At 38.1% G+C, this 13,694-nt stretch overlaps 1 protein-coding gene across 9 annotated transcripts in view; it reads right to left on the bottom strand.

Annotated features, from left to right (window-relative positions):
- ccdc33 (coiled-coil domain containing 33) overlaps positions 1–13,694 on the bottom strand; it is a 50,317-nt gene that overhangs the window by 13,887 nt on the left and 22,736 nt on the right. For 8 of the 9 annotated variants that reach the window (XM_046859131.1, XM_046859138.1, XM_046859134.1 and 5 more), the window contains 3 exons: positions 13,118–13,227; positions 12,037–12,151; positions 10,974–11,075 (listed from right to left, as the gene is read on the bottom strand). In XM_046859131.1, coding sequence (XP_046715087.1) covers positions 10,974–11,075; positions 12,037–12,151; positions 13,118–13,206 — 306 coding nt within the window. In that variant the 5' untranslated portion in view covers positions 13,207–13,227. The remainder of the gene's footprint in view (positions 1–10,973; positions 11,076–12,036; positions 12,152–13,117; positions 13,228–13,694) is intronic. The other variant, XM_046859136.1, reaches the window with a different exon arrangement.

The raw sequence follows: 13,694 nt of genomic DNA, 5'->3' as shown, positions 1-13,694 counted from the left end.
AAATTGACACAGAGGTTGAGTAAAGAATTATTGCCCAGGAGAGCAAAGACTGCCAGACTAAAAACCAGGCACCATCATCTAGCACTCTGCCCTAAATGTGTGCTGTGTGCTGGAAATGGGCTTCCAGACTCCAAACTAATGTAATTATAGCGGATGCACATCAGTACAACTGATCCAGATGTTGAACATAATTACATCACGTTACATTTTAGTCTCTTATCCAGGTCTACTTTACTCATTCCTCTAAATAGGAAGTAAATAAGGTTCTATTTCACTGATGTAATTGTGGTTAAAAATAAGGAAAGAAAAAAGTATAGGTTCTAAAGCAAGTCTGTAAGCATAGATATCTAATAACATTTTCAAAAAAAAGATAATTTAACATACTGATATATAATGCATATAAAATTTCCCCCTTCACTCTAAAAATAAACATTATTTTATTGTCTCCTTACAAACAAGAGACAAATACAAAATTACCATAAATATTTCTAAATGTATACTATATAACTAACTATGCATTTCTTCCTTTTTCTAGAGTTGAAAAAAGTGAAGAAAAGTAAGAAAGTATAAAAATAAACATAATACCTAATATAAGCACAATCTTAGGAATTCTATGGGTTAAAGATTGGGTATAGCACTACAATTTTGAAAACAATGTCTTTTTCTTGGTCGGTTGGGGAATAAGGCAGCTGGGATATAAGGCATAAGCTATGCACAGACACACGCGAACACAGACACACACATGCAATACTTTTAGCTTGTTTAACATTCTTCTGACATTTCCTTCCCACCTGAGTGCTTCTCCCCAGACACACGATTGACCTCCTGCACCAGCCGTGTCAAAAACAAATGGCAGCAGCACAGAATCATTTATCAAAGTCTCATTGAGCTGCTGCTCATCCGTATTCCTTATGCTTCTCCCAATTGGTAATGAGCAGAGGCAACAGTTGTATTGTGCTCTAAATGTTGTTTTTAATTCTATACATCCATCCTCCAACATATTACACAGTTCTGTCAAGAGCTTGATGAACAGCCCACAGGAGCATATTACACACACACCCTGAATGCTTCTTCACTCCAGAAACAGCAACTGGTTGCAGCAGCAAGTCTCTGGGCTCTGTCCATAGTGCTGAGCCAAACAAAAGCATCAAAGCATGGATCTGGCTTCTTCTGAGGCTCAGGGCTGAGGAGGCACCATGTGCACTTGATTCAATTAACAGGTTTCAGAGGCCTCCCCTGGGAGAAGTGAGCACAGCGTGAGGGGGAAGCATAAGTGTGTGCAGTCTGACAAAGACATGGCTCAACCCCCCATGCCCCGGCTCAGTCCACCTCATTAGTCAAGCAAGTGAGTATGCCTCAAAAACACAGGCACACACATGGAGGCAAGCATGTGCTTAGGTTCAATATGTGCACATGCATTTCACTCTGCCACTCAAACATCTAGCAAACACCAGTTTCTTTTTGTAAGCAGTAAAAATGCAGGTCACTAAAGAAAAAAAAGGCATTTCTGTCCCACATAATCCTCTGATTATGCTGTAAGTTCTGGGCAGCATCATATGGCAACAGTATTATCTCTAACTAGCTTCAATCTTCAGCTTTTTCTTCCTCCTTCCCATTATCAGTTCTATGTCTTATCTTCAATACCAGATAACACACAAACGTAGACCTTCCTCTGTCTGACTCTGAGTTCTAATATCTATATTAATCTGGTTTGATATAGAAAAGAATGCACTTTATGACAATGTTAGAGATTCTAATAAATAGATTCTGTAAAGGTTGAAAAAGTGGAGATTGCATGCTGGGTGACAAACAGTTTCACAGCATTTGTATTCAAACCTTGTTTTCTCAGTCCTTCTACACACAGCAGATGTCTGTATTTCTACACTTGTTGGGTTGACAGAATCATTTTCGAAGCAAATGTGTAATTTGACATCAGGAAAAACCGGGAGCACCCGTTTGCCTGGCATCGTATATATCACTGCCCTGCAGGATCTACTCACACCAGAGGTTAGTTCAATGGAAATACAATTAAAAAAAGAGGGGAAAAGGAACCAAAAGTTAAACACCTTTGTAAATTGTGCTGCTACAGCACCTATGATTTCAAAGGACAATCTGAGATTACATTACTGCCCCCAGAATCATGACCTTGACAAATGTGAATTTAAATATGTGTGAATGAAAATCAGCTTAGTGATGTACGATGTAGGAGGTATATAGATGTCTCCCGCTGGTAAGACTAAATAACATATCAGGCAATGAATCAATCTATGACAATTCTGTTTTAATGAAAAGCACGTCTCAACTTGCGGGAGGCTAACGATAATGTGAATTAATCTGCAAGGCAGTGCATTTGTACCCACCCACTCACCCACCCCTCTAAAACACTTATGCACACACATGTACTTATTCAGACACACCTGCTCTGCTCCTTCCTGGTCTCTCGTTTTACAGCTGCAATCATAACCATGGCAGCAGCCAGGAAGATAATTACATAGAGTCTGAACAGCAGCAGCCACTGGAACCCAAACATAGCTTAAAAAAAGCTAAAAAAAAAAAAGAAATCCATTAATGCTGCAATAACACTGCTCTGGCTGATTTTCTCCACATTTACTGCACAAATAGGACCTTTCATTTATAAATGGAAAAATATAATGCAATATATTCTATAGCAGACTGTTTGATAGTTGTTAAAATATATAATAAAAATTACCAGTTGATACCATTTGATTATAATTTGTTCTTCCTGACATATGAGCTGTCCATGCCCACACAATAGCCTCTAGAGACTCAGGCCTGTTTCTGTCCTCCTGCTCCTCCTCCAGGAAAGTGTCTTTCCTCATCTGTTGTCTCTGTTCACTTCACACCATAATGCCTGCATGATCTCAGATCCAACTCTCACACAATTAACACTCCAGCACCCAAACCCACATTCACAGTCGCCCACCCTCACCCTCTTTTGGGGCTGACAGAACTGTACTGGCTTTACATTACACACTCATGGACATCACAAACAATCTTAGAGCTTTACTTATGCAATTTAGAGAAAACTATCAATATTTTATTTAGGACACAGTAATTTATTATTACAATCAGAGTGGTTTTAACTGTAAACAAAGTAGCTTATGTAATCAACTAAATGAGATTACAAACATGGTAATTACTTTCAGAAGAATAGCAAGACAATACATTGCATTCAGTATAAATAGAAATTATTTAAAATATATTAAATAAAGTTAAAAACTAAATCAAATGTTTTATACGAATAACAGTTTTCATATAAAACTGAATATTCAAATGAAACACATAACACATTTAATAATGACAGTGCCATCTAATTCAAGTCACTGGAACACTCTGAGCTTGTTATAAAGCATTTGAGGAGGAATGAGAGGTTAGAAAGGGAGGGAGAGACCAAGAGACAGATGGAGATGGACACTGTGACTAAAAGTGTTCCAGAGAGAGCCAGTAAACTGCTCCCTGTCCCCTCTAGCACATAAAAAATGGCTGCATTAAGATAATAATGTTGTATAGAAATTATTATAGGGCAATAAAACAGCTTTACTGGCCTCTTCACACTGTGGGTTTTATGGGCACTGTGGGTGGAGTGAGTAGTGTATGTAGCTTGTCACATCCAGGCGTCTTACTGTGCAAGACTTGCATACATAGGTCATTTTGTAAATGATGACACTTTTGTAAATCAAGATATTAGGCAAATGAAATTCCTGCAGTATGCATATTTGTTACGAAATACTTGTTACTAGTTACTAATTTTGTTACTCAATAATACTTGTTACAAAATACTTTTACTAACCATTATGTGAAATGTAACCCTATGCAACATATTAAACGTTTGGTTAATTGCAAAATAGCACATGTAATTGCCATGAGTCTAGGAAAATACTTATAAACACATAGAGAGAAAGACATGGGTGAAAAACAGTTATTATTTGATTGGTGGAGGCTGCGCTTGTTTACAAACCTCTGAGCCAACGAGACGCGGCACAGGACTGACGGAGGATGACGTGTCTGAAATGGTCTGCAGTGAGCCACCCTGTGCAACATGGCATATATATGACACCATTAATACTAAATCATCTATTTGTGTTCAAGACTGTGAGATCAAAAAGCAAGATCTTTTTAAAGGACAGCTTGAAAGTGGGAACCAAGAATCTGTGACATTGGTTGCAATAGATTTGATATTCACGTACCAATGTATTCATAGTAAAAAGCCTAACAATAAGCAAGAATTAATATTTTAAAATAAAAAAATCTCTTCTGTTCACCTGTAGAGGTGAGCACTGCAGTCTTAAGCCTGCATGGCCTCTCTCAGACATGAGTCTGCTGTAGAGATGCTGGTCTAGACTCAAGGCTGAAAATGCTACAGTGCCAGCTCTTATTAATCATTGCTATAAAACAAATGTCTTCATATATGTAATAGTCTTATAGATAGAATTTCTAACTTCGAAATCTATTCCCGATTTGGCACAATGTATTATAATATAGGCAGTATGTAGTTTGTAGAAAACCTAGTCAAATCAAATAAAATTTTAATCCCTATCTCTATCCCCACATTTCAATAGTGAGGTAGGTGCTGTATTGAAATGGACATCAGGCTCTAGCTCTCAAAATGTGTGGAATTATTTAATTGCAATTTTCTTTTAAATTGTGGGGGAATCCAAATCAAAGTAACTTAAATTTTGGCTGAGACACATACAAAAGCTAATATATATAAAAACTACACATGCAGTATCTCACAAAAGTGAGTTTACCACTCACATTTCAGCAACCATTGTAGTATATCTTCTCAAGGGACAATACTATAAAAATGAAACTGAAAAGAATTTAACAAACAGCCATTATTGTCAAAACAGCTGGCAACAAAAGTAAGTACACCCTAAGTGAACATGTAAAAACTGTATCCAAAGTGTCAATATTTTGTGTGAGCACCATGTATGTATGTAGCACTGCCTTAATCCTTCTGGGCATGAAATTCACCAGAGCTGCACAAGTTGTTACTGAGATCCTCTTCTACTCCTCCATAATGGCATCATGGAGCCACTGGATGTTAGACACATGTCGCCTCTCCATCTTCTGCATAAAGATGCCTCACAGGTGCTTAATAGGGTTTAGGTCAGGAGACATACTTGTCCACTGTAATAAAAAATTTTAATCACACTCCCATAGTGTCACTAGATTAAGGTAAAAAAAACTGTCAAGGCTTGCATTAACCCAGATCCTCTTTTTTCATGCTATGTGACTAACAAAAAAGATTCACATCCTCTTTTCTGCTAGGAGCATGCGACAACTGGGACATAATGTCGAAAGGACTAATAAAAAGGAAGTGAAAAAGGAGAAGTATGTCTTTCCTCACTCAAATCTTGTTTATGTGTGTGACAGACATCTCTTTGCAGAGGATTTTCTGTGTGAATAGTGTTTTCTGTTTGATTTCATTCGAGTCTGACTTGATGGGATTGGGATATTTTTACGACACCACTCCATCACCTTTACCTACAGCAAGGCAGTTGTCATCTTAGCGATGTGTTTGAGGTCGTTTTTATGTTTGAAAACTGCCGTTCGGCCCAGTTTCTGAAGGGAGGTCATCATGTTCTGCTTCAAATGTCACAGTACATGTTGGAATTCATGTTTCCCTCAATGAACTGCAGCTCCCCAGTACCAGCAGCACTCATGCAGCCCCAAACAATGATACTACCACCACCACGCTTGACTGTAGGCAAAACACAATTTTCTTGGTGCTCCTCACCAGCACGTCACCACACATGCTGGACATCTGGCCAAACAAGTTAATCTTAGTCTCATCAGACCACAGGACATGGTTCCAGAAATTTATAAGGAATATTATAGAATAACAGAATACAGTTTTTTCCTGAAGCTGTAGGATAGTACTCAAGTACCAAAGCAGCTCCTGGAGTAAATGCAGTGGCACAGTCCTGACCCAGAAACAGAAGGCAGTGGTTCCACACTGGCTGTTCCTCAGGTGATTCAGGCTGTGAAATCTGAACACATCCCACAGGGAATATTTATTTATCAGAAGCAGTAACTAAAGGTAATTTAGGGAACATATCCTCAGCAACATATGAACATTGTGCTCCATAATATTAAAAACTTTTTAATTCTGTAAATTAAAGATGAATCATATTACCCTAAATCTTGGTTATAGACATAGGAGATTGACATATTTTATTGTTTTATGTTTCATTGTAGAGTCCTGGACACTTATGGTTACTTACTGGCAGATTGGTCTAGGAATAAGATACTGACTACTTTATCCTGTGGTATTAATTAGGAACCATAGTAAGTCCTGATTGTGGCATAATTGCGTAGCAAATGAAAGGGAATATAGGCTATAATCTTTTTTTTTTGTATATGCTTATCAGAGAAAAAGAACATATATCTAAATGGACTGAAAATACAAATAATCATGATAATCATAACAGGAGTAATTAATCAGGAAGCAATGTATCTGCTTTTTAGCCAGGAATATGCAGTACAATGCACTAAAAGAAAAACTAAAAGAAAAAACAAAAAAAAGACTGCATTTATAGTCTGAATTATAGTCTGTATCTCTGGCTGTGTGGGTAGTGTGGCTCTGGACATGGCAAACTGGCATAGTACTTGTTGGGCCCTGTGGGGTAATGCTGTTGTTTTGAGATGAGCTGTGAGTGTGTATAGCGCCTGCCTGGTTTTGCATGGGTGAAGAGACCAGCAGGGCTGGCATGGATAGCAGATGGCCTATTCCCTGCGGGCATTGGGCTTTGGCCTGCTGCTTGGCACAGCGCCCTGAGGATGGCCTATGTATGTGGTAGAGGGAAATACTGGAGGAAACGGTACACAGCAAAGATCAGGTTAAGAGGTGGGGTTCTGCGTTCAAATTGTGTGGAAAGTGTGTTCATGGCACGCTGACTCTGATTATATAATTATATTATTTAACTACACAATGCTGTTACAGCATAACATTAATACACTATTACTAATGCACTCGTTACTTGCTGCGTGCAAGTATCCTGTGTAGTTCGGTAAATTCTAAATAGTTATCCTGTGTTTTGCATGCCAAATGCATGCAGCTAAAGTCAGCAAACATCAGGAGTGAAAGATAGGCTGCGACAGATGAATGCCTCTCCCCTGAGAGCTCCGCTGCCGAAATGTCACTAACACCAGCAACCTAGAGCTCACACGAAGGTCAATAGTGACAGTGACTCTTCAAACCAGCATCGATTCGCTCTTCTGCTTAATCACATGGGGCAATTACACAGCACACTGACATTCTAATCATGCAAATTAATGCAGATTTTAAGGATCTGGGGCTGAGAAATTTAAATGAAGCTAAAAATCTCTGATGTAAGATAAGTGCTTCAAGTGAAATCAGCACAAATCTGAACAAGGCAAAACCTTCATAAGAGTATGAATATTAATCAGTCAAATATAAATGTAGTTTATAAAATATATATTTATGTAACAGAGACTAACAATAATGTAGACTGTTAATGCTAATAGCAGACATCTCATGTAGTTTAAAAAGTATAAAGAACAGGATATTTCTGCAGCTCATACTATGAGACTACTATATGATCGACTATAGAATGTCTTACGCATGGAGACATGCCACAGTACTGACTGGGCACAGATGGTACAATACCAGCATGCCAGACCATTCCTGTTGCCTCCACACACACACACACACACACACACACACACAATAACATGCCTGAATACACATTCCAGGGCAGGTGGTGGTCCATGTTACTTATGCAATACATAGGGATGCTTACATAGGGATGCAAGCCACAGTAACAAGAGTGTGTTTTTCACTGTGATGAACATGAAAGATCAAATGAATGCACACACAAATAAAAATCAGTGACTGGAAAAGCAGTTCAGCAGATAGATCAATATGGCTGAGTCTCTGTGGGATTCACATTAGCCTCAACTGAAAGAGCAGGAGATGACACGTCACATAGGAAGGTCAGTCAGTGTTTTCTGTGCTTGCGTGTGCATGAGTTTGAGTGCATGTTTGTGTAAGCAGGGTATTGGCAGAGAAGTATAGAAAATAATAATGCAACATAAGAGCGAGAGCGAGAGCGAGAGAGAGAGAGAGAGAGAGAGAGAGAAATTAAAAGAGAAAAAAACAACAGTTACTAATAACACCTTATTGTATGTGACAGGGTACATGGTTTGATAATGTTCCATTAAGTTTCATTTGTTTTGTAGACTTCTAAAAAAAAAAAAAAGAATAAATGTTAAATAAAACTTTGTTCAGTTTTTTGTGTTTGCCTAACTGTGTGCATATTTCTATTACAGAAACAAAGCAATGTACAGTATACTTCAGTATAGAGTAAATTCACTTTATTAGCCTAATATCAAACCAGATAAAGTATGCAATGTATCAGTTACAGTAAAAGCAAAACAGAATGAAGTGAACACCCTGGGAAACAGTTGAAGCATGAATGAGTCAGAAAAGAGTTTATGGGAAATATGTCTGACCTGAGGCTGGCCCTGGGCTGTGAGCTTCAGCAGAGTGAGGACAGGTTCAGGAGATTGTGGGAATGGAACAGGCATCACACAGATGCTTGCTGCCCTGGGCACATGCTGCAGCATAGTTTGCTATAATCTCTCTCTTTCTCTCACACACACACACACACACACACACACACACACACACACACACACACAAAGGATGAGATGGACAGATAAGCTGCAAACAGGTGACAGGTAGAGAGAAAATGAGTGGATGGTAGAAAAGACGCAATCCTGTTTTATATTTGACTGTGACTGACAGAGACACCGTCACCATAAGAACAATTCTTTGTTCTAGAGATTGAACACACACACACACACACACACACACACACACACACACATGCATGCAGGCACACATGCACACACACACCTATTACACAGCACACAGCCAGAAAATGAAAACGTGAAGGTGACAGCCAAGCAGTCATTCTGAGATTACAGTTACAACACTGGCACAGGAAACCCATTTGGGAATGAATCAGAAAAATAAATAAAACATGAATTCACGCTTCCAATAGTGCAGCTTGGCAAGCCTCACTATTATTAGCAGCACAGTGTGTGTGTGTCAGGACCTGCTGAAAGGATGGTGAAAGACATCTGAAGGGTGCAGCTTATATGTGCTAGTGTAAAGCGCACACACAAGGCAGCATTCCCAGTACATGAAATACTGTAGATATCTGAAACGCAAAATACTTCCTTGTAGACTGTAGATGTGATTACCAAATGCTGAAACACCTGACAACTCATTTTAACTCATTTTGTTTTCTACTTTAGGTTACTGTATATATTTGGGATTCGTGGAAAAGTGTAAGACAATAAAAACTAAATGGAATTATATTATAGATGCTTGAAAAGGAACAGCAGACCAGAATGAAGAATCAGAACAGCAAACACAATATAGAGTGAAAAGGGCATGTAAGTAATTAATATTAGCTTTTCAGGACAAAGTGACAAAGGAAGGCCAATAAAAAGCAGGATGCGTGTTGTGTTTTGTACTATGATTTAAAATAGGTTTCAGGCTACTTTTAATATTCCATACTTCTAATTATTCCATCCTTGATTCACATGTATGCATACATTATGTGAACACACAATATGCAAAAATAAATGCGCATGCTCATTTTGTAAATTTATACACGCTAAAATACAGAAACAGCATTTGATCCATTTACCTTTCACAATCACAAGATGGCTAATTAAACTTCATGTGTGTAAAAGTAGCTTTCATAAAAATCTCATTGATTTAATGGCAGTTACCGAGTATATTTTTATTAACCTGTAATAAATCTGAAATTATTATTTAAAAATAAATCTCAGTCTACATACAGGGGGAAGACAATGAACCCAACAGATAGGGACATTGGCTTCAATTATTAATCGGGTCAATACCTCATGATCGTAAACAGATTTTAGAGCACTAGAGATGGAAATCTTCCAAAATCTCTGCATTTTAGTCCACTATAAGTGCCACATGTACAAACTTAAAGCATAAATAATGTCCAGTCCAAAGAGCTCTGAGAAAATGCTTTTCATATGACTCATAGACCCCTCCCATTAATGCCTGCAAGCTTTCAGGCAGCTCATTTCAGTGTCTGCAGCAATGGATCATTATACATTTTCTCTCTTAAGTGGAGTCATGGACCTTGAATGCATTAGCATGAAGTATGATAAGATGCTTTAATGCAGCAATGTGCTCTAAGCTCATTCAAAACAGCACATACTACAACATGCAGTAGTCAAAGCACTTAACAGAGAGGGTGTATACCTGTATGCATCATAATCAGCAACAATATCGGCAACAACTAATAAAGGTCCCACTGGATCTTTCAATGGACTGTCAATGGATTGCAACAGTACCTGATAATGACAAAGCGAGGAAAAAAACATTGTATTTGTGAGTGACAAATAGAGTCAGACTGACTGACAGGGAAATTAGAGTGAAAGAAAAACGGGAAATAAAGAGCTTGGAACAGAACAGGGAGACAGGGAGACAAAGGGGTAGCAAATGAAAGCAATAGAAAAGGGTACATTTTAGACTCATCTGAAATTCAATACTTCCTGGTATGCAGCAGATCAATGAATGAACTCAGTAAATGGGAAACTGCAGGATGGCATATATTAAATTAGCTTTTTTTTAAAAAATGCAATAAGAAAAGATCACCAGACAGAAAATGAGGTCAGGTATCCAATCAGTGAAAAAACTCCTGGCATACAATTAGATTAATCAGGTAATTTATTTATAATTTTTACAACCTTCACTGGCAAAGTGCAATCCATTTACGCTACATGCACATTGCCAAATGGCACCATTAGCTGGCACAATAGTTTTGTAGCTTAAGAATGCTAAAGCTCTTTATGTGAACATAAAAGTATTTCCAATCTAAGCTATTGTGTAAATGGAGACAGATATAATGTGACTGGAAACAGGAAGTGCAAACCTCAAAGCCGGAGAAGAAGAAGCAAGGGAGTCTGGGGAGGAGACTGAGTTTCCGCACCATGGTAACATAGACGTGCACTCCTGAGGGTACTGCCCTGTGGGCCTGAATTGCACGCGCACACACACAGACACACACACGGACACACACACACACACACACAGAACAAGATTAATGTTAGGCACAATCAAAACAAACATATTGTTATGTTTATTTAGTTATGTTCATTAAGAACCTGGGACCAGACAGAAATATGATTACATAGTTATTTTCAAATTCATGTGAATACTAGTTGCAGCCTTTGCATCCACAGGGAGGAAGTAAATAAATTCAGTCTCTAAACATTATCACTCCTTATGATAGGAATAGGTGGTGTTTAAATGTGGCCATCCGTCTATGTGATTGCTTCAAAGGCAGGGTGATAGAGCAAGGTTACACAAGGCTAGGTAGCATGTTTGATTACAGATCTGTGTTCTCCAGTGTGTGCTTCAATAACACAACACTGAACTAATCAATTTTTATGCTGGCCATAAAGAAGTGTCAGCCAGGGTTCTAGTGACCCTGTGCATAGCTTCATCACACAGGGCACACTGCTTTATAGGAGATTGATGAATAACTAGTAGCGCCCAGTCTGCAATCATTTCATCAATGTCTCTTGTATAATTCTATCGACAAATGGAACTGCAATCATTGCAGTTCCATTTTTAATCCCCAATTTACCTCACTATTAAGGTACAAGAGGAAAATTATTCTTCATAGTAGAGGAGAAATCTGAAATTGCCATAGCTAATTATGACCATTATAATTCTGTGCAGAGAGTGAAATTACAGTGCCGACAGCACTATGGCCACAGAGCGAATGATGAATAATTTATGTCGTGGAGTCTGCTAGCCCTGGTGCAGGGAAGCTGTGCAGACTGGAGCAGAGAAGCCCAATCATGTGTAAACTCACATCTCCTCTGGTCTGTGGGCTTTGGTTTGTGAGTGACAGCTAAAGGAGAAAACAGGTTGGAACAAAAATAACTCTCTTTTTTCCTCTCTCTCTTATTTATATAGTAGACACATACTTTGCTTTTAAAATGTACTCCAGCCAAAAGCAGCCATCTGCGATACCAGTAAGTCACAGCGAGTCTCAGTAAAGTCTTCACAATATACAGTATCCTCTGCCTGTTGACTGTCAATCTGTTGAGAATCAATACCGAGTCAGTTGTTGCCGGGAATGGTGTGGAGGAGGAATTGTGTCACAAACAGCAAAAACTCTAAACTCAGTTACAGCTTATGCACGAAGCTAAAGCCTTTTACAAGTTAGTAACCTATTCAATTGCCTTCTGAAAATGAATTACATAGGGCAAATAATCAGTTTGAAAGCAAATAGATGCAGTAGGCAAATGGTGATGAATGTATGCAGAGTGCCATTTGAGCTTTGTTTTATTCCTCCTACAGTATATTTATTAAAAAAACATATTTGTATTCTTACAGCTCACCGCTGTTCAAGATGTCATTAAACTACTGCCCCTGTAGAAACCAACCTCAGAGAGTTCTAGAGAGCATGGTTTATTCATTTTCTTCAATAAACCACACACAAGTCCAGTTTGATGGATTGCCCCTGAGGCAGCTCCTCTTGCTCAATCTCCCTGACAAAGCCCCTCAGTGCCAATGATGAACGTACAGACTCCAGCAGCCTGTAGGTCCCCCTTAAACTAATAATATATTAGACCTGTCCAACCATAGTCACTTAAGATCTAAAACTGATGTCAGGAATAGGGAGGGTGAACTGTATATGCTGCTCTATTATTCTGACTGTAAGCAGGATTTGATAAAGCTTATGGAGCTTTACAAGAGTGGGTGATTTTTACTGACTGAAACTAATCATGTAAAATTATACATCCAATCAGGGACGTCATTTATTTTTAGTAATCACATTATTTTGATTAAGGTTATGATGGAGAAAAAGTCCATTCCACAAAAACTGGGAATGAGGCAGAAATATACCCTAACTGGGATGTCATTCCATAGTTCATGCCCCACTGAATTTTATGTTTTGAGCCAGGTGATGTAATATAAAATACAACATAGATGTGCGAGAGGTCAGTGTAAGCTTTTCCTAGATATAATTATTATACATGCTGGAGGGGTATAGAAACTTACCTGTACCAGCTCCAGGTAGTAGTGTTTAAAAGGTTCAAGAGAAGATGAAGGTATCCGGAAATGGGCCAGAAGCTCTTTTGATGGACCATCTGCTAAATTTATTAGAACATCTAAAAAGCCAGCAAGACATATTAAAAAGATTGACTCATGACAGGATACAGAAATTAACAACATGGGAAGGTTAACCTACTTAATCCTAACAAATCACCTTAAATTTCTTTTAGGTTTATAGGAATAAAAAAAAATGTTTACAAATTCTATGACAAATATTTCATTTAGATGGATTAAATAGTCATACAGGGAGAGTCAGTTAAAGCAATCTTTTCCCTTGAATAGGAGATGCGGAAGAGAAAGTAGAAATACATACATATACAATATTTGCCTTTTGAATAATCTGGATCATTTTAATACAACTGTACTATCACATTCTTTTTGATATTAACAGAGGATTATTATTCACACTCACTATTAACTATTCATAAAAACTATTCCTAATGATCAGTACAATCACTGCACTAATTTTATCAACACAAATAATTAAAATGGTGGAAAAATGCATTGAGCTGCTACCTCATAG

This window comes from Silurus meridionalis, chromosome 10 (genome assembly GCF_014805685.1).
Source record: "Silurus meridionalis isolate SWU-2019-XX chromosome 10, ASM1480568v1, whole genome shotgun sequence".
Classification (NCBI taxonomy): Eukaryota; Metazoa; Chordata; class Actinopteri; order Siluriformes; family Siluridae; genus Silurus; species Silurus meridionalis.
The sequence above is the reverse complement of the archived record's forward strand: the minus strand, read 5'-3'. Positions and strand labels throughout refer to the sequence as shown.